The sequence below is a fragment of the Oncorhynchus gorbuscha genome, linkage group LG02, assembly GCF_021184085.1.
Source record: "Oncorhynchus gorbuscha isolate QuinsamMale2020 ecotype Even-year linkage group LG02, OgorEven_v1.0, whole genome shotgun sequence".
Taxonomy (NCBI): domain Eukaryota; kingdom Metazoa; phylum Chordata; class Actinopteri; order Salmoniformes; family Salmonidae; genus Oncorhynchus; species Oncorhynchus gorbuscha.
Genome location: NC_060174.1, coordinates 60,981,072 through 61,000,502, shown reverse-complemented (window position 1 = coordinate 61,000,502; position 19,431 = coordinate 60,981,072). Strand labels below are relative to the sequence as shown.

General features: G+C 42.3%; 1 protein-coding gene across 1 annotated transcript; it reads left to right on the top strand.

Annotated features, from left to right (window-relative positions):
* The first annotated feature begins 1,197 nt into the window (after positions 1-1,197).
* On the top strand, positions 1,198-18,987 carry LOC124005779 (reticulon-3-like). Its single transcript, XM_046315316.1, has 7 exons — positions 1,198-1,424; positions 7,049-7,256; positions 7,433-7,571; positions 13,085-13,154; positions 17,864-17,910; positions 18,004-18,062; positions 18,354-18,987. Exons 1-7 carry the CDS (start codon positions 1,346-1,348, stop codon positions 18,400-18,402), a joined length of 651 nt encoding a protein of 216 aa, XP_046171272.1. The 5' UTR covers positions 1,198-1,345; the 3' UTR covers positions 18,403-18,987.
* Positions 18,988-19,431: the final 444 nt, after the last annotated feature.

Genomic DNA, 19,431 nt, shown 5'->3' with positions numbered 1-19,431 from the left:
CTGTGTAATCTAGCATTTATTGTGGCTAAGAAATGCATTGCCATTAATTGGAAGGTTTATCCTCCCACAATGTCACAATGGATGGCAGAAATGTCAAGTTATGTATCACTAGATTTGATTTAGTACAAGATTAAGGGTATACTATGCAACTTTCATAAGGTCTGGATTCCTCATATAGAATACTGTATGACAAAAGGAGTCTGTATTGAAAACATGTCCACGTCAGGGGAGATACCTATTTAGGAAATACCTAGCTGCTGGGCTGCTCAGTCCTGGCCCTGGGGGTCTGCCATACTCTTGGTTGTCACTCTGGCCTTGGCCTAACACACCTGAAACCAATAATGAGTGTTTCACTAAGCCATGGACCGATAGGGGCAGGATGTGGTGACCCATCTATATTGTGTGCAAGTAAAAAGAGCTCTACAGCACTATTAGGCCTTTGATATGAATTATATGGAGGATATACTGTTTCTGTGTGTTAATGTGTAGGAGGTGTATGTGTTTTTACCCAAATTTTGATTTCCAAACCTTTCCCTCGAAACATAAAAAAAAAGATGGGAAGGAAGTTGTGTTGGGGAGAGAGTTGAGTCATTGGCTAGATTGGTGGGGGCCGGGCGTGCAAGTGGCTCTGGCTGGCTGGGCGGTCTGGATGAAATTTGATATAGAGAATGTCTTAATAAAGACAATGAAAAGTTAAGTAATGGTCTTTTACCTAGCTTGATGACAGTGGGCATTTTGGTAACATTTTGTTGTTCTAAATAGAAATGGCTAGAAGGGCTATGGGTCATATTAGATTGTGTAAGAAATTCAGGAAATTCGTTTTAGATGCCCCTAAAATGGGAGGACCCTCAGACTCCCTGCAAAGTTATGTTTATGTCCCCCTCACTTCTAAAACCAAAGTTGCACCCCTGTAGAAAAGTGTTCTCTTTACAGCCCAATGTTGTCAACATACCAGTGTCAAACTTGTATTTTTCCATTATTGGTAAAAAATGTTTTTTAAAAGAAACCTTTTTTTAAATTTGTAAAATTTGTTTTCAAAAAGTACTTATTGCCTTTTCTTTTTGTCACAATAACATTGGCCATTGCTTAAATTACATTTTTCAATCCACATTGCAGTTTTTAAATGTGGGTTTTTATTTTGAAAGTTTCGTCATTTACCATACGAACGTGACGTCATCATTTGCGCTTGTGCCAGAATACTAGATAGAAAAAAACATTTTCAAAACGACCAACGGGCGTGGGAGTCAACTCAGCATCCATCAGTCATCCATTAAAAAAAATATAATTTGGAGGATTTTGACCAGAACATATATAGCTACACAAATCGAATTTATTAAGTTTACAAATGGCAGATCCGACGACACAGTCTGCCCAGATTTCGTGCGCTACGAACGCTTCATCGACCAAAGAATCCACATATTACGGTAGGACGTTATTTTCTAAAGCGTTCTTGTGTTTAATGCAAACATTTTGACTTAGTTCGAGATCATTTCAACCACCCTGGTATATATCGATGCAAGTTCGAACAATTGACGTGCGGGAAGATTTACTCGTTTGACCAACGGTGCGTCTGACAGCAAGCTGGCTGACCTAGTAGCTAGCTAACTAACGTTCGCAATGTCACAACAGGACACACATGTTGGCTAACTAAGTAGAATAAAATGCATCAATAAATAACTAGCTATAGATAACGCCCTCTATATTTCGTTTGGCAGTGTTGCGAAATGCCCAATACCATAAATAATGGGACCGTTTAAGACCAAATAAGCCTTTGAATGTTCGAGTAGCTGACGTTAGTTAACTCACAATAGGTCGTTTGTTCACTCAGCTGATCTCTTAACTATGTAAGGTAACGATTGTATTTTCAATGTGTTGCAAGCTAACTAATACGCTACCTACTTACTGAGGCTAAAGCTGCAAGCGTATTCAAATAAAATATTACTTTAACATTTAGCTAAAAGACTACTAAGACTCTTAACGTTATACTGCCACATTCAGGAGACTCATATGGATACATGAAAGATGCCTAACTAGATTGGGAAGAGCACACGCCCCTATTCGAATGTTTATAATAATCACCCTGCCTAAAATTGGATGAGCAGAAGCATGGCTACCAGCCTTTTTCTTTCAATAATCAAAACCAACCTTGTCAGGTCAGTGATTTCCTGTGAGGAAATAAGGATGCATTCATTCCCTGTTCTGGTTGTTAGGCCACCTTTGTTATACCAGTCACCTTTAGTTGTGTACAAGATCGTCACTTTAGTTGTGTACAAGATCATCACTTCTTACATGGTGTAGGTGAAATATGTAATTGATGTAGCCTAGTCCTTTCTGAACTGGCATCATATTCACAGGGGAGGGGCCTTTTAATTGTTTCTATTTATTTCACCTTTATTTAACCAGGTAGGCCAGTTGAGAACTTGTTCTCATTTGCAACTGCGACCCGGCCAAGATAAAGCAAAGCAGTGTGACAAAAACAACAACAGAACTACAAATGGGATAAACAAGTGTACAGTCATTAACACAATAGAAACATATGTACAGTGTGTGCAAATGTAGTAAGATTAGGGAGGTAAGGCAAATAGTCCATAGTGGTGAAATAATTACAATTTAGCATTAACACTGGAGTGATAGATGTGCAGATGATGGTGTGCAAGTAGAGATACTGGGGTGCAAGAGAGCAAAATAAATAACAATATGGGCATGCGGTAGTTGGCTGGGCTATTTACAGATGGGCTGTGTACAGGTGCAGTGATCAGTAAGCTGCTCTGACAGCTGATGCTTGAAGTTAGCGAGGGAGATATAAGTCTCCAGCTTCAATGATTTTCAATTCTTAATAAAAAAAATTGCAATTCATTCAAGTTATTGGCAGCAGAGAACTGGGACCTGTGAAATATACCTGCTGGAGCGCGTGCTACGGGTGGGTGCTGCTATGGTGACCAGTGAGCTGCGATAAGGCAGGGCCGAAGTCAAAGATCGGTAGCATAGTCAGTTTTACAAGGGTTTGTTTGTCAGCATGAGTGAAGGATGCTTTGTTGTGAAATAGGAAGCTGACTCGAGATTTAATTTTGGATTGGAGATGCTTAATGTGAGTCTGGAAGGAGATTTTAGTCTAACCAGACACCTAGGTATTTATAGTTGTCCACATATTCTAAGTCAGAACCATCCAGAGTAGTGATGCTGGATGGGTGGGCAGGTGTGGGCAGCGATTAGTTGAAGAGCCTGCACTTAGTTTTACTTGCATTTATGTCATAAGGTGAATGCACCAATTTGTAAGTCACTCTGGATAAGAGCGTCTGCTAAATGACTTAAATGTAATGTTAAATGATTTAAGAGCAGTTGGAGGCCACGGAAAGAGAGCTGTATGGAATTGAAGCTCATCTGGTGGTTAGTTGACACAGTGTCCAAAGAAGAGCCAGAAATATACAGAATGGTGTTGTCTGCGTAGAGGTGGATCAGAGAATCGCCAGCAGCAAGAACGACATCATTGATGTATACAGAGAAGAGTCGGCCTGAGAATTGAACCCTGTGGCACCCCCATAGACTGCCAGAGGTCCGGACAACAGGCCCCCCAATTTGACACACTGAGCTCTGTCTGAGAAGTAGTTGGTGAACCAGGCGAGGCAGTCATTTGAGAAACCAAGGCTGTTGAGTCTGCCAATAAAAAGCCTTGGCCAGGTCGTTGAATACATCTGCACGCTATTGTCTCTTATCGATGGCGGTTATGATATCGTTTAGGACCTTGAGTGTGGCTGAGATGCACCCATGACCAGCTCGGAAACCCATGACCAGCTCGGTGGGATTTGAAATGGTCGGTGATCTGTTTGTTAACTCGGCTTTCAAAGATTTTTAGAAAGGCGGGGTAGGATATAGGTCTGTATCAGTTTGGGTCTAGAGTGTCTCCTCCTTTGAAGAGGGGGATGACCGCGGCAGCTTTCCAATCTTTGGGGATCTCAGATGATACAAAAGAGGTTGAACAGGCTAGTAATAGGGGTTGCAACAATTTTTGTGGATAATTTTAGTGAGGGTTCAGATTTTCTATCCCAGCTGATTTGTAGGGGTCCAGATTTTGCAGCTCTTTCAGAACATCACCTATCTGGATTTGGGTGAAGAATAAATGGGGGAGGCTTGGGCAAGTTGCTGTGGGGTTGCAGGGCTGTTGACCGTGGTAGGGGTAGCCAGGTGAAAAGCATGGCCAGCTATAGAAAAATGCTTATTGAAATTCTCAATTATCGTGGATTTATCCGTGGTGACAGTGTTTCCTAGCCTCAGTGCAGTGGGCAGCTGGGAGGAGGTGCTCCTATTCTCCATGGGCTTTACAGTGTCCCAGAACTTTTTGGAGTTGGTGCTACAGGATGCACATTTCTGTTAGGAAAGCAAAGGCTAGCTTTTTCAAACTGCCTGTGTATATTGGTTCCTAACGTCCCTGAAAAGTTGTATATGGCGGGGGCTATTCGATGCTAATGCAGTACGCAACAGGATGTTTTTGGGCTGGTCAAGGGCAGTCACGTCTGAAGTGAACCAAGGGCTGTATCTGTTCCTGGTTCAATTCTTTTTTGAATGGGGCATGCTTATTTAAAATGGTGAGGAAAGCACTTTTAAAGAATAACCAGGCATCCTTTACTGATGGAGTGAGGTCAGGATACACAGGCCAGGTCGATTAGAAAGGCCTGCTCGCCGAAGTGTTTTCGGGAGCGTTTGACAGTGATAAGTGGTGGTCGTTTGACCGCAGGCAATGAGGTTGAGATACTAGTTGAAGACAGCAGAGGTGTATTTAGAGGGCAGGTTGGTTAGGATGATATCTATGAGGGTGCCCGTGTTTGGGGTTGTACCTGGCATCAAGCTTAGATTGTAGGATGGCGGGGATGTTAAGAATGTCCCAGTTTAGGTCACCTAACAGCACGAGCTCTGAAGATAGATGGGGGGGGGGAATCAATTCACATATGTTGTCCAGGGCACAGCTGGGAGCAGAAGGTGGTCTATAGCAAGTGGCAACGGTGAGAGACTTGTTTCTGGAAAGGTGGATTTAGAAGTAGAAGCTCGAATTGTTTGGGCACAGACCTGGATAGTAAGACAGAACTCTGCAGGCTCTCGCTGCAGTAGATTGCAACTCCGCCCCCTTTGACTGTTCTATCTTATCAGAAAATGTTATAGTTAGGGATGGACATTTCAGGGTTTTTGGTGGTCTTCCTAAACCAGGATTCAGACATGGCTAGGACATCCGGGTTGGTAGTGTGCGCTAAAGCATTGAATAAACAAACTTGGGGAGGAGGCTTCTAATGTTAACATGCATGAAACCAAGGCTTTTACGGTTACAGATGTCAACAAATTAGAGCGCCTGGGGAATGGGAGTGGAGCTAGGCACTGCAGGGCCTGGATTAACCTCTACATCAACAGAGGAGGAGTAGGATAAGGGTACGGCTAAAGGCTATAAGAACAGAGTAATGCTGCTTTTACAGAGTAAAAGCAGCATAGATTCAAAGCATAATGTACAGACAAAGGTATGGTATGATGTGAATACAAGGGAGGTAAACCTATGCATTGAATGACTATGAGCGATATTGTCTCTAGAAACATAATTTAAACCAGGTGAGGTCACTGCGTGTGTGGGAGGTGGAACTAAAGGAGGAGAGGAGGAGGAGGAGGAGATGCACTGCAGTACTTAATGCAGCTGGAGACCACACCAGATACGGACTTTTGACCCCCCCCTTTGTTCAGGGACACATTATACAATTTGTTAGTCACATGTCTGTGGAACTTGTTCAGTTTGTCTGCTGTTTAATCTTGTTATGCTCATACAAATATTTACACATGTTAAGTTTTCTGAAAATAAACACAGTTGACAGTGAGGATTTTTTTTTTTGCTGAGTATATATTTTAAAAACTATTTGCTTTCAGTTTGACATGATCCTATGAACTTCACATGTTGGTGCTCAGGGTCCTTTTTAACCTCTTTAGGGTACGTGGGACGGTAGCATCCCACCTGGCCAACATCCAGTGAAATTTCAAAATGCTAAATTTAAGTATTTAACATTCTTGAAAATATGTTACACATATAAAATATAAAAGAAAGATAAAATACTTGTTAATCCAGCTTTCAAAAAGGCTTTACGGCGAAAGCAAACCATGCGATTATCTGAGGACAGCACCCCGCATACAAACGCGTGAAAATCATATTTAAACCAGGCAGGTGTGACACAAATGTCAGAAATAGTGATATAAAAATGCCTTACCTTTGATCTTCTGTTGGCATTCCAAAAGGTCCCAGTTACATCACAAATGGTCGTTTTGTTCAATAATGTCCTTTATATCCATAAAAACTCAGTTTAGCTGGTGCGCTTCAGTCAATAATCCACTGTTTCCCTCCATCAAAATGCATACATAATTAATCCCAAACATTACTAATAAACTTTTCCAAACAAGTCAAACAGCATTTATAATCAAACCTTAGGTATCCTAATACGCAAATAAACAATCACATTTAAGACTGAGAATAGTATGTTCATTCCTGGAGAAAAATGAGAACACGCTTTCCTCCACACGCTTGGAAACATTACAGCCAAAATGGGAGCCACCTAGAAAAACTACACTTTCTGGGTCATTAAAAAAAATAAAAAACAGCCTGAAACTCTTTCTAAAGACTGACATCTAGTGGAAGCCCTAGGAACTGCAGTTTGGGAGCACTTGGGCTTATAATTAGTACTAGCCATTGAAAATAATGGTAAGCTGAATGTGTTGGTTTGTCCTCTGGGTTTCGCCTGCCATATCAGTTATGTTATTCTCACATACATCATTTTAACAGTTTTAGAAACTTTTGTGTTTTCTATCTAAAGCTACCAATTATATGCATATCCTAGCTTCTGGGCCTGAGTAACAGGCAGTTTGCTTTGGGCACGCTTTTCATCCGGATGTCAAAATACTGCCCCCTACCCCAGAGAGGTTAATGGAAATGCCCATTATATAAATGAGATATGTGATCGTCCAACCGTCAGGATTGGCTTGATAATTAATCCTGCTCCCTCCTGTTTGTCCCTCGTCCTTCTTCAAGTGATGGAGCTGGTGTACTGGCGGGACCCAAAGAAGTCTGCGGTGGCCTTTGGCATGTCTCTGCTGGTCCTTCTGTCCCTGGCCACCTTCAGCGTCATCAGTGTGGTCTCCTACATGCTGCTGGCACTGCTCTGTGTCACAATCACCTTCCGCGTCTACAAGTCTGTCATTCAGGCAGTGCAGAAGTCTGAAGAGGGCCACCCCTTCAAGTACGACAGCTCAGCTTGGGATATGATGGGAGAACAAGGATATATTCTTAGTGTACTTAGTAGTACACAAGGCACATTGAACTTTACCCCTTGGAGTCATTGTCTGATTTGAGTCGTTGTAGTTTAAGCCTAGTTTTGTTTTTTTGGTGATGATGGTAAATCTTTGTCTCCCTCAGGGCTCTGATGGAGAAGGACCTGACCGTTCAGCCTGAGATTTTCCGAAAATATGTGGATGTGTGTCTGACCTATGTGAATCTTGCCATCAAACAGGCCAGGCACCTGCTGCTGGTGGAGGACCTGGTGGACTCGCTGAAGGTACTTGCTTAAGAACTCACTTTTGAAAAACGATCTGGCATTAATGGCCACATGTACTCTTAAGTCTCTACCCGGTACAGCCAGAAGAGGACTAGGCACTAGAGGTCGACTGATTGTGATTTTTCAACGCCGATACTGATTTATTGGAGGATCAAAAAAATCTGACATTTTTTTCCCTTTATTTTATTTTTTATATTTACAGTTGAAGTCAGAAGTTTACATACACCCTAGCCAAATACATTTAAACTCAGTTTTTCACAATTCCTGACATTTAATCAATTAAATGATTAACATTTAATTTAAAAATCCCTGTTTTAGGTCAGTTAGGATCACCACTTTATTTTAAGAATGTGAAATGTCAGAATGATTTATTTCAGTTTTTATTTCTTTCATCACATTCTCAGTGGGTCAGAAGTGTACATACCCTCAATTAGTATTTAGTAGCATGGCCTTTACATTGTTTAACTTGGGTCAAATGTTTCGGGTAGCCTTCCACAAGCTTCCCACAATAAGTTGGGTGAATGTTGGCCCATTTCTCCTGACAAAACTATAGTTTGTTAACAAGAAATTTGTGGAGTTGTTGAAAAACAAGTTTTTTTTTTTTTTAAATGACTCCAACTTAAGTGTATGTAAACTTCCTACTTCAACTATATATATTTGTAATAATGACAATTACAACAATACTGAATGAGCAATGAACACGTTTTAACATAATATAATACATAACTAAAAATCTATTTGGTCTCAAATAAATAATGACATCAAAAACACAGTGTTGGAGAAGAAAGTAAAGGTGCAATATGTGCCATGTAAAAAAGATAACGTTTAAGTTCCTTGCTCAGAACATGAGAACATATGAAAGCTGGTGGTTCAATATTCCCAGTTAAGAAGTTGTAGTTATTATAGGAATTGTGATGCATCGACTATTTCGCTCTATATCATTTTGTATTTCATATATCTTTGACCTTTGGATGTTCTTATAGGCACTTTAGTATTGCCAGCCTAATCTCGGGAGTTGATAGGCTTGAAGTCATAAACAGCTCTGTGCTTCAAGCATTGCTAAGAGCTGCTGGCAAACGCAGTAAAGTGCTGTTTGAATGAATGCTTTACAAGCCTGCTGCTGCCTTTCACCACTCAGTCAGACTGCTCTATCAAATTATAGACCTAATTATAATATAATAATCACAGAAATATGAGCCGTTGGTCATTAATATGGTAAAATCTGGAAACTATCATTTCGAAAACGAAACGTTTATTCTTTCAGTGAAATACGGAACCGTTCCTTATTTTATAGAACAGGTGGCAACCCTAAGTCTAAATATTGCTGTTACATTGCAGAACCTTCAATGTTATGTCATAATTATGTAAAATTCTGGCAAATTTGTTCACAGTTCGCAACGAGCCAGGTGACCCAAACTGTTGCATATACCCTGACACTGCTTGCACTGAACCCAAAAGTGACACAATTTCCCTAGTTAATATTGCCTGCTAACAGGAATTTATTTTAACTAAATATGCAGGCTTAAAAAAATATACTTCTGTGTATTGATTTTAAGAAAGGCATTGATGCTTATGGTTAGGTACATTTGTGCAAAGATTGTGCTTTTTTTCGTTTGGTGAAGTTGTCTGTGATTCGATAACTTAACAGGCACCGCATTGATTATATCCAACACAGGACAAGCTAGTTAACCTAGTAATATCAACTATGTGTAGTTAACTAGGGATTATGTGAAGATTTATAGTTTTTTTTATAAGATACGTTTAATGCCAGCAACTTACCTTGGCTTCTTGCAGCCACAAGGTCCTTTTGACGCTGCACTCGCGTAACAGGTTGTCAGCCTGCCACGCCGTTTCCTCATGGATTGCAATGTAATCGCTGTCCAAAAAGGCCAATTACAGATTTGTTATGAACATTTGAAATCGGCAGTAATTAATCGACCACGTCAACCTCTGCTAGGCAACCCTTGGAGCCTGATTCCTCTCTAGGTTTCTTCCTAGGTTTCTGTCTTTTTCTAGCCATACTTCTGCCTCTGCATTGCTCTTTTGAGTTTTTAGGCTGGGTGTCTGTAAAGCAGACTGCTGACGTAAAAAGGGCTTTAAAGGGGGGGTTCTAAGATTACATATGGAATTGTTTTAAGATTGTCATACTATGGCTTATTTAGCTATTTGATTTTAAATTGTAGGACCCCTTTAGGTATCACTTGTGGGAGTCGTAGAGTAAAAACCGAAACCACCGTCATGTTCGTGAGAGTCTCCCCTTTCCATAGTAAATCAACCTGTTTTGGTGAGAAGATCGATTTTCGGGATGTGTCATGGTCTTACAAACACCGCTCTAGCTCTGCCACCTTTCACCACAGATGCGGAAGTGTGACACCTGCGGATGTGGTGGATTGAGACGCGTCCAATGCAAAAAACATATCTAGTTTAAACTGATGGATTTTGATGGATTTTTTAAATGTTACATAGATTGCGACTCTAGGGGGTTAAAATACATTTGATTGATTTTGTGTGTGTTCATCGGCATTGGCTACTGCGGTCTAGGATATTTCCAATGCTATGGCCTTTAAAGATGCACTATGCAGAAATCACTCAGCCATTTCCTAGTTGCTGAAATTGTAATATTTCAGTTTGACTCTCTACATTGTGTAGAGAGTCATTGTACCATCTAATCTGCTGTGAAACTTGTTTCTGAAAGCATAGAAATAGCGTACATGGAACAGATCTACCACTTCTTACACTTGCTTTCAATGAGAATGAAATATCTATAACCCACATTTCTATGTGAATTTGGTTAGGTCGCCTAAAAAGTTACATACTGTAGCTTTAATTTGATTTAAACGATTATTTCTAGCAGTGCTTGATAGACTATTCTGTCATGCATGTGAGTCTGTCAGTCTAGCTTTATCTAGACTGAATGGCAATACACTTTCTTTATGGATTTACATTTACATTTTACATTTAAGTCATTTAGCAGACGCTCTTATCCAGAGCGACTTACAAATTGGTGCATTCACCTTATGACATCCAGTGGAACAACCACTTTACAATAGTGCATCTAAATATTTTAAGGGGGGTGAGAAGGATTACTTTATCCTATCCTAGGTATTCCTTAAAGAGGTGGGGTTTCAGGTGTCTCCGGAAGGTGGTGATTGACTCCGCTGTTTTGGCGTCGTGAGGGAGTTTGTTCCACCATTGGGGAGCCAGAGCAGCGAACAGTTTTGACTGAGCTGAGCGGGAACTGTACTTCCTCAGTGGTAGGGAGGCGAGCAGGCCAGAGGTGGATGAACGCAGTGCCCTTATTTGGGTGTAGGGCCTGATCAGAGCCTGGAGGTACTGAGGTGCTGTTCCCCTCACAGCTCCGTAGGCAAGCACCATGGTCTTGTAGCGGATGCGAGCTTCAACTGGAAGCCAGTGGAGAGAGCGGAGGAGCGGGGTGACGTGAGAGAACTTGGGAAGGTTGAACACTAGACGGGCTGCGGCGTTCTGGATGAGTTGTAGGGGTTTAATGGCACAGGCAGGGAGCCCAGCCAACAGCGAGTTGCAGTAATCCAGACGGGAGATGACAAGTGCCTGGATTAGGACCTGCGCCGCTTCCTGTGTGAGGCAGGGTCTACTCTGCGGATGTTGTAGAGCATGAACCTACAGGAACGGGCCACCGCCTTGATGTTAGTTGAGAACGACAGTTTGTTGTCCAGGATCACGCCAAGGTTCTTAGCGCTCTGGGAGGAGGACACAATGGAGTTGTCAACCGTGATGGCGAGATCATGGAACGGGCAGTCCTTCCCCGGGAGGAAGAGCAGCTCCGTCTTGCCGAAGTTCAGCTTGAGGTGGTGATCCGTCATCCACACTGATATGTCTGCCAGACATGCAGAGATGCGGTTCGCCACCTGGTCATCAGAAGGGGGAAAGGAGAAGATTAATTGTGTGTCGTCTGCATAGCAATGATAGGAGAGACCATGTGAGGTTATGACAGAGCCAAGTGACTTGGTGTATAGCGAGAATAGGAGAGGGCCTAGAACAGAGCCCTGGGGACACCAGTGGTGAGAGCGCGTGGTGAGGAGACAGATTTCGCCACGCCACCTGGTAGGAGCGACCTGTCAGGTAGGACGCAATCCAAGCGTGGGCCGCGCCGGAGATGCCCAACTCGGAGAGGGTGGAGAGGAGGATCTGATGGTTCACAGTATCGAAGGCAGCCGATAGGTCTAGAAGGATGAGAGCAGAGGAGAGAGAGTTAGCTTTAGCGGTGCGGAGCGCCTCCGTGATACAGAGAAGAGCAGTCTCAGTTGAATGACTAGTCTTGAAACCTGACTGATTTGGATCAAGAAGGTCATTCTGAGAGAGATAGCGGGAGAGCTGACCAAGGACGGCACGTTCAAGAGTTTTGGAGAGAAAAGAAAGAAGGGATACTGGTCTGTAGTTGTTGACATCGGAGGGATCGAGTGTAGGTTTTTTCAGAAGGGGTGCAACTCTCGCTCTCTTGAAGACGGAAGGGACGTAGCCAGCGGTCAGGGATAAGTTGATGAGCGAGGTGAGGTAAGGGAGAAGGTCTCCGGAAATGGTCTGGAGAAGAGAGGAGGGGATAGGGTCGAGCGGGCAGGTTGTTGGGCGGCCGGCCGTCACAAGACGCGAGATTTCATCTGGAGAGAGAGGGGAGAAAGAGGTCAGAGCACAGGGTAGGGCAGTGTGAGCAGAACCAGCGGTGTTGTTTGACTTAGCAAACGAGGATCGGATGTCGTCGATCTTCTTTTCAAAATGGTTGACGAAGTCATCTGCAGAGAGGGAGGAGGGGGGGGGGGGAGGAGGATTCAGGAGGGAGGAGAATGTGGCAAAGAGCTTCCTAGGGTTAGAGGCAGATGCTTGGAATTTAGAGTGATTTATTTTGACTGTAGGAAAAAATGGTTGTAAATAGGGCTCATTTTTTGTTCATATACACTGTGGTCACCTGTGCCGTTAGCGATATGTTTTCACAACACTGAAGTCCACACTATTGTGCATTGAAATGGCTGGCTAAGAAAGCCTGAAAAGCCGTCATGTGATGATGACTGGCAGAGAGAGAAATACCTGGCTGATCTTCAAATTAGGGATTAAGAGTTTATCAGATGAAGAAAGGAGTGGATTACACAGCTGAAGGCAGCCAGTGTGTGGTATCCTAACAAGTTTTAATAAAGGCTACATATTATGGGATGCTTGTTATATTTTCCTTTTTTTCCCAAACAGATAAAAAACATGAGCTGGCGCACACCCAGAATAATAGTTTGCGTGGAGGTGCCGACTAACGGCGAATAAACTCCCAGCAATTTAATGGGTATTTACCAATGTTTCGCCATCACTGTGTTTAAACATGGAGTGAACGGCTTCCTTTATTTTCATAGTTTAACCCTTTTTTTTCAAACATTTCGATGATGATTACATTGATCGATTGTGGCCAAGGAAAATGCAGCCCTTATGCTTGTCATGTCATTTAGCGGTATAGTGTGGTGGTGGTCTGAAATGTGCTGGTCCCTCTGTTGCAGCTGGCTGGTTTCATGTGGCTGCTGACTTATGTGGGCGCTGTCTTCAATGGCATCACTATCCTGATACTGAGTAAGACACTCCAGTCTTTGATTTTATGTCTAATGTCCCAAAACAGTGTGGTGCACCCAGTCACTTAGACACGTTATGTTCATGATAGTCTGTTTTTTAGTATTCTCTAGGAACCTAGACTTATCATGCTTTTTTTCATTCAACTATTGGGATTATGTTGTTTTTACGTATCTGCAGTCCTGCCTAAAATGTTGTCCCTTATGGGATAAAGTATTTTGAATTGAAACAATCAGACCTGTGTTTACATTGGGGGGGTCTGAATGGTGTATAGTAGACATGGTTTAAGTTGCCTCGTGAGGTCCTGTGCAGTACTGCTGTAATAAATTGCTCTTTTAATCGGGTTGATAGTTTAACACAACGCTATTCATTGAATACTATCATGTTAGAGGTGTGTCCAACACTACACTACATGGCCAAAAGTATGTGGAATTGTGGATACCATTTTCAAATGAGTGGATTTGGCTATTTCAGCCACACCTGTTGCTGACAAGTGTATAAAATCGAGGATCGAGTCATGCAATCTCCATAGATAAACATTGGCAGTAGAATGGCCTGTTCTGATGAGCTCAGTGACTTTCAATGGGGCACCGTCATCGGATGCCACCTTTCTAGCAAGCCAGATCCTCAAATTTCTGCCCTGATAGAGCTGCCCCGGTCAACTGTAAGTGCTGTTATTGTGAAATGGAATCATCTAGTAGCAACAACGACTCAGCCGTGAAATGTTAGGCCACACAAGCTGTACAGTCGTGGCCAAAAGTTTTGAGAATGACACAAATATTAATTTTCAGTCTGCTGCTTCAGTTTGTATGATGGCAATTTGCATATACTCCAGAATATTATGAAGAGTGAAGAGAAGAATTGCAGTTAATTGCAAAGTCCCTCTTTGCCACGCAAATGAACTGAATCCCCCCCAAAACATTTCAGTGATTCTCTCATTAACCTCTCTGGGATATTCGGGACGGTAGCATCCCACCTCAACAACAGCCAGTGAAAGTGCAGGGTGCCAAATTCAAAACAACAGAAATCTCATGATTAAAATTCCTCAGGCATACAAGTATTTTACACAATTTTAAAGATACAATTCTCATTAATCCAGCCAGTGTCTGATTTCAAAAAGGCTTTACGGCGAAAGCACACCATGATCGTTAGGTAAGCGCCTAGTCACAGAAAAACAGCCATTTTTCCAGCCAAAGAGAGGAGTCGCAAAAGGCAGAAATAGAGATAAAATTCATCACTAACCTTTGACGATCATCAGATGACACTCATAGGACTTCATGTTACACAATACATGTGTGTTTTGTTCGATAAAGTTCATATTTATATAAAAAATCAGAGTTTACATTGGCTCGTTATGGACGGTAGCTCCAAAACATCCGGTGATTTTGCAGAGAGCCACATCAATTTACAGAAATACTCATCATAAATGTTGATGAAAATACAAGTGTTATACATGGAACTTTAGATAAACGTCGTCTTAATGCAACCGCTGTGTCAGACTTCAAAAAGCTTAGTACAGCTCTCAGACACAAACCAGCCACACAGATACCTGCCATGTTGTGGAGTCAACGGAAGTCAGAAATAGCATTATAAATATTCACGTACCTTTGATCTTCATCAGAATGCACTCCCAGGAATCCCAATTCCACAATTTATGTCAAAATACCTCCTTTTTGTTTGCGTGTTTAGTACACAATCCAAACTCACGACGCGCAGGCAAGTCCATGCGAAAGTTCAGACAAAGTAATATTACAGTTCGTAGAAACATGTCAAACGAAGTATAGAATCAATCTTTAGGACTTTAGGACAATAATGTTCCAACCGGAGAATTCCTTTGTATGTAGAATTGCAATGGAATGCAAGCTAACTCCCTATCACATATTGCGTGGTCAGCTCGTGGCACTCTGCCAGACCTCTGACTCAATCCCCTCTCATTCGCCCCCACTTCACAGTAGAAGCCTCAAACAAGGATCTAAAGACTGTTGACATCTAATGGAAGCCTTAGGAAGTGCAATATGACCCCATAGACACTATTCGATAGGCAATGAGTTAAACTACAAACCTCAGATTTCCCACTTCCTGGTTGGATTTTTTTCTCAGGTTTTTGCCTGCCATATGAGTTCTGTTATACTCAGACATCATTCAATCAGTTTTAGAATGTTAGTGTTTTCCTTCCAAATCTACTAATAATATGCATATATTAGCAACTGGGCCTTAGTAGCAGGCCGTTTACTCTGGACACCTTATTCATCCAAGCTGCTCAATACTGCCCCCCCCCCCAGTCCCAAAGAAGTTAACACAGGTGTGAGTGTCGACGAGGACAAGACTGGAGATCACTCTGTCATGCTGATTGAGTTCGAATAACAGACTGGAAGCTTCAAAAGGAGGGTGGTGATTGGAATCATTGTTCTTCCTCTGTCAACCATGGTTACCTGCAAGGAAAGACGTGCCGTCATCATTGCTTTGCACAAAGAGGGCTTCACAGGCAAAGATATTGCTGCCAGTAAGATTGCACCTTCAACCATTTATCGGATCTTCAAGGAGAGGGGTTCAATTGTTCTGAAGAGTGCTTCAGGGCACCCAAGAAAGTCAGCAAGCGCCAGGACCTTCTCCTAAAGTTCATTCAGCTGCGGGATCGGGGCACCACCAGTACAGAGCTTGCTCAGGAATGGCAGCAGGCAGGCGCGAGTGCATCTGCACGCACAGTGAGGCAAAGAATTTTAGAGGATGGCCTGGTGTCAAGAGGGGCAGCAAAGAAGCCACTTCTCTCCAGGTAAAACATCAGGGACAGACTGATATTCTGCAAAAGGTACAGGGATTGGACTGCTGAGGACTGAGGTTTTTTCTGATGAATCCCCTTCCCGATTGTTTGGGGCAACTGGAAAAAAGCTTGTCCGGAGAAGACGAGGGGAGAGCTCATCCTGAGACATTCATGTGTGGGGTTGCTTCTTAGCCAAGGGAGTGGCCTCACTCACAATTTTGCCTAAGAACACAGCCATGACTAAAGAATGGTACCAACACATCCTCAGAGAGCAACTTCTTCCAACCATCCAGGAACAGTTTGGTAAAGGACAATGCCTTTTCCAGCATGATGGAGCACCTATCCATAAGGCAAAAGTGATAACTCACGACGTGGAACCCAAACCGGCTGCGCACTTCCGCCATCGTGCATACATTTATTTTGTCCCCCTACACCAAACGCGATCATGACACGCAGGTTAAAGTATCAAAACAAACTCTGAACCAATGACATTCGTTTGGGAACAGGTCAAAAAGCATTACACATTTATGGCAATTTAGCTAGTTAGCTTGCACTTGCTAGCTAATTTGTCCTATTTAGCTAGCTTGCTGTTACTAGCAAGTTTGTCCTGGGATATAAACATTAGGTTGTTCTTTTACCTGAAATGCACAAGGTCGTCTACTCCGACAGTTAATCCACACATAAAAACGGTCAACCGAATCATTTCTAGTCATCTCTCCTCCTTCCAGGCTTTTTAATTTTTGAACTTATATGGTGATTGGCATCTAAACTTTCATAGTATTACCACGACAACCAGCAACAGTTCATCTTTCAATCACCCACGTGGGTATAACCAATGAGGAGATGGCACGTGGGTACCTGCTTCTATAAACCAATGAGGAGATGGGAGAGGCAGGACTTGCAGCGCGATCTGCGTCAGAAATAGGAATGACTTCTATTTTAGCCCTTGGCAACGCAGACACTCGTTGACGCGCGCAATAAATGAATAACATAAATTCCTAAAAAAAGAAATGCTACGCACTCGACACGAGCGGTGTAGTCGGGGTATTAGTTGCTCGGGGAACAAGACATCGATATTTTGGATCCATGGCCAGGAAACTTTAATCCCATTGAGAACTTGTGGTCAATCTCAAGAGGTGGGTGGATAAACCAAAACCCACAAATACTGATGAACTCCAAGCATTGCTTATGCAAGAATGGGCTGCCATCAGTCAGGATGTGGCCCAGAAGTTAATTGACAGCATGCCAGGGTGGATTGCAGAGGTCTTGAAAAAGAAGGGTCAACACTGCAAATATTGACTCTTTGCATAAACTTAATGTAATTGTCAATTAAAGTCGTTGACACTTATGAAATGCTTGTAATTATACTTCAGTATTCCATACTAACATCTGACAAAAATATATCTAAAGACACTGAAGCAGCAAACTTTGGAAATTAATATTTGTGTCATTCTCAAAACTTTTGGCCACGACTGTAGACAATTCTGTGCTTCCAACTGTGGCAACAGTTCGGGGGAACACCCTTTCCTGTTTCAGTATGACAATGCCTCCGTTCACAAAGCGAGGCCCATACAGAAATTGTTTGTTGAGATAAGTGTGGAAGACCTTGACTGGCCTGTACAGAGCCCTGAACTCCATCGAACACCTTTGGGATGAGTTGGAACGCCAACTGCGAGCCAGGCCTTATCAGTTCCCGACCTCACTAATGCTCTTGTGGCTGAATGGCAGCAAGTCCCTGCCGCAATGTTCCAATATATAGTGGAAAGCGTTCCCAGAAGAGTGGAGGCTGTAATAGCAGCACAGGGGGGACCAACTCTATATTAATGCCCATGATTTTGGAATGAGATGTTTGACGAGCAGTTGTCCACATACTTTTGGCCATGTAGTGCATCTGGAAACCTCCTTAGAAATGACATACTTGACCGACGTCCACTCTGTTTCTCATTGACAGCTGATATCATTTTCTTCAGCACGCCTCTGGTTTATGAGAGAAATAAAGTAAGTGTGAATGGAAGCAGTTTTTATTTGGCATATAATTACTAATGTTTTATCAACCTGTGTGCTTGTTGGTTAAAAATGGTTCTCTTTCAGACTCAGATCGATCAATACATTGAACTGATTCGCACCAGAGTTGAAGTCACACTTGCAAAGTAAGGGCATTCTTTTTCTAATCATCAATGTGTAGATAAAGTGAAATCACAGAACACAATTTTCAGTTTTTCGGCAGTATAAGTGGACATTTTACCTTTGGAGTCATGGCATGAAGGAACGCAGCATCAGTACCTTCATGATCAACTGTCTTGGTGGGACCATTAAAATAATTTGTCTTTGTCCAGATACAATATGACACCTAATGTATCTGTGTAATGAAGGTGAAAGGCCAGCCACACCAACCTTGTTCTAGTATAGTATTATTCATTTTTTCCCCATTTCCTTTTCAGGCTTCAAGATAAACTCCCTGGGGCAGTAAAGCGCACCAAAGCAGAGTGACGGTCCATGAACCCTATTCAACAACTAATCTCCCTCACTTCTACTGCAACTCCAGTCCTACACAGCGTCGAACTAGTGGCAGTCATCGCTCAATATTCTATGTACCGTAACTAACTTGCATAGGGTGCAATGCTTGTGTTTTTGTTGTTGGAGCCATCCACATTCTGTACATTCTCTTGATCCTCAAAGACCATGTACTCCTTAACATATGATTCCTGGTTGAACCAGGGGGGGCGTAAGTCAGGAGAATCAGTGATTCACTTTTAATTATTTCAAGGATACAGAATGGTGTGTAACATCTCTAAAAAGCAAATGTTTGTACTCTAATCTGTTTTGCGGAGAAAGTTATTTGTTGTAGTTTTGTACATTTTCACAAAATAAATCATTTTTAATTTATGAAGAAGGAAAAAAAAACTTAAGCACTCGGTGTGTGTTTCTGTTTCTGAATTGGGAAGTTTCTGGGGCACTCAACCTTTTCAGCATCGTCTCAGTTCATCCTAAAGACACTTGGTATCTGCACTGCACGGAGTATTTTGTAAGTAATTCATCAAACTTGAAATAAAAATGAAGGAAACTCTGGAAAAAGCTCTCATCAGTCATGATTGATCCTGTTTTGTGTGTATGAGCTGGGGAAACAGTTAGCAAAGCAAAGGCATACACAGATGTTCCAAACTTCAATATGGCTGCATTAGCATTTGCCCAATTTATTAGCAAAAGAGCAGCCTAAGAGGTGCATAAGTAGGCTACATATGCCACTTCAATTCTTGAATTAAAAAATCCCCCCCAAAAACGTTTTTCAATGACACTCTGGCACCTTAACCGGAAGACTGGTTTAAGAAGTACAGTATGGTGATAGCCCTTCACTGAGTAGGCCACAGCGCAGGATATAGTGCCATCCAATTTGTAAGTCACTCTGGATAAGAGCGTCTGCTAAATGACTTAAATGTAAATGTAAAATCTGGCTCTCATCCCATTTTACTTCCATCCCTGGCAATTTGTGAATTTTGGGGGAAGGGGGAAAAGATGACA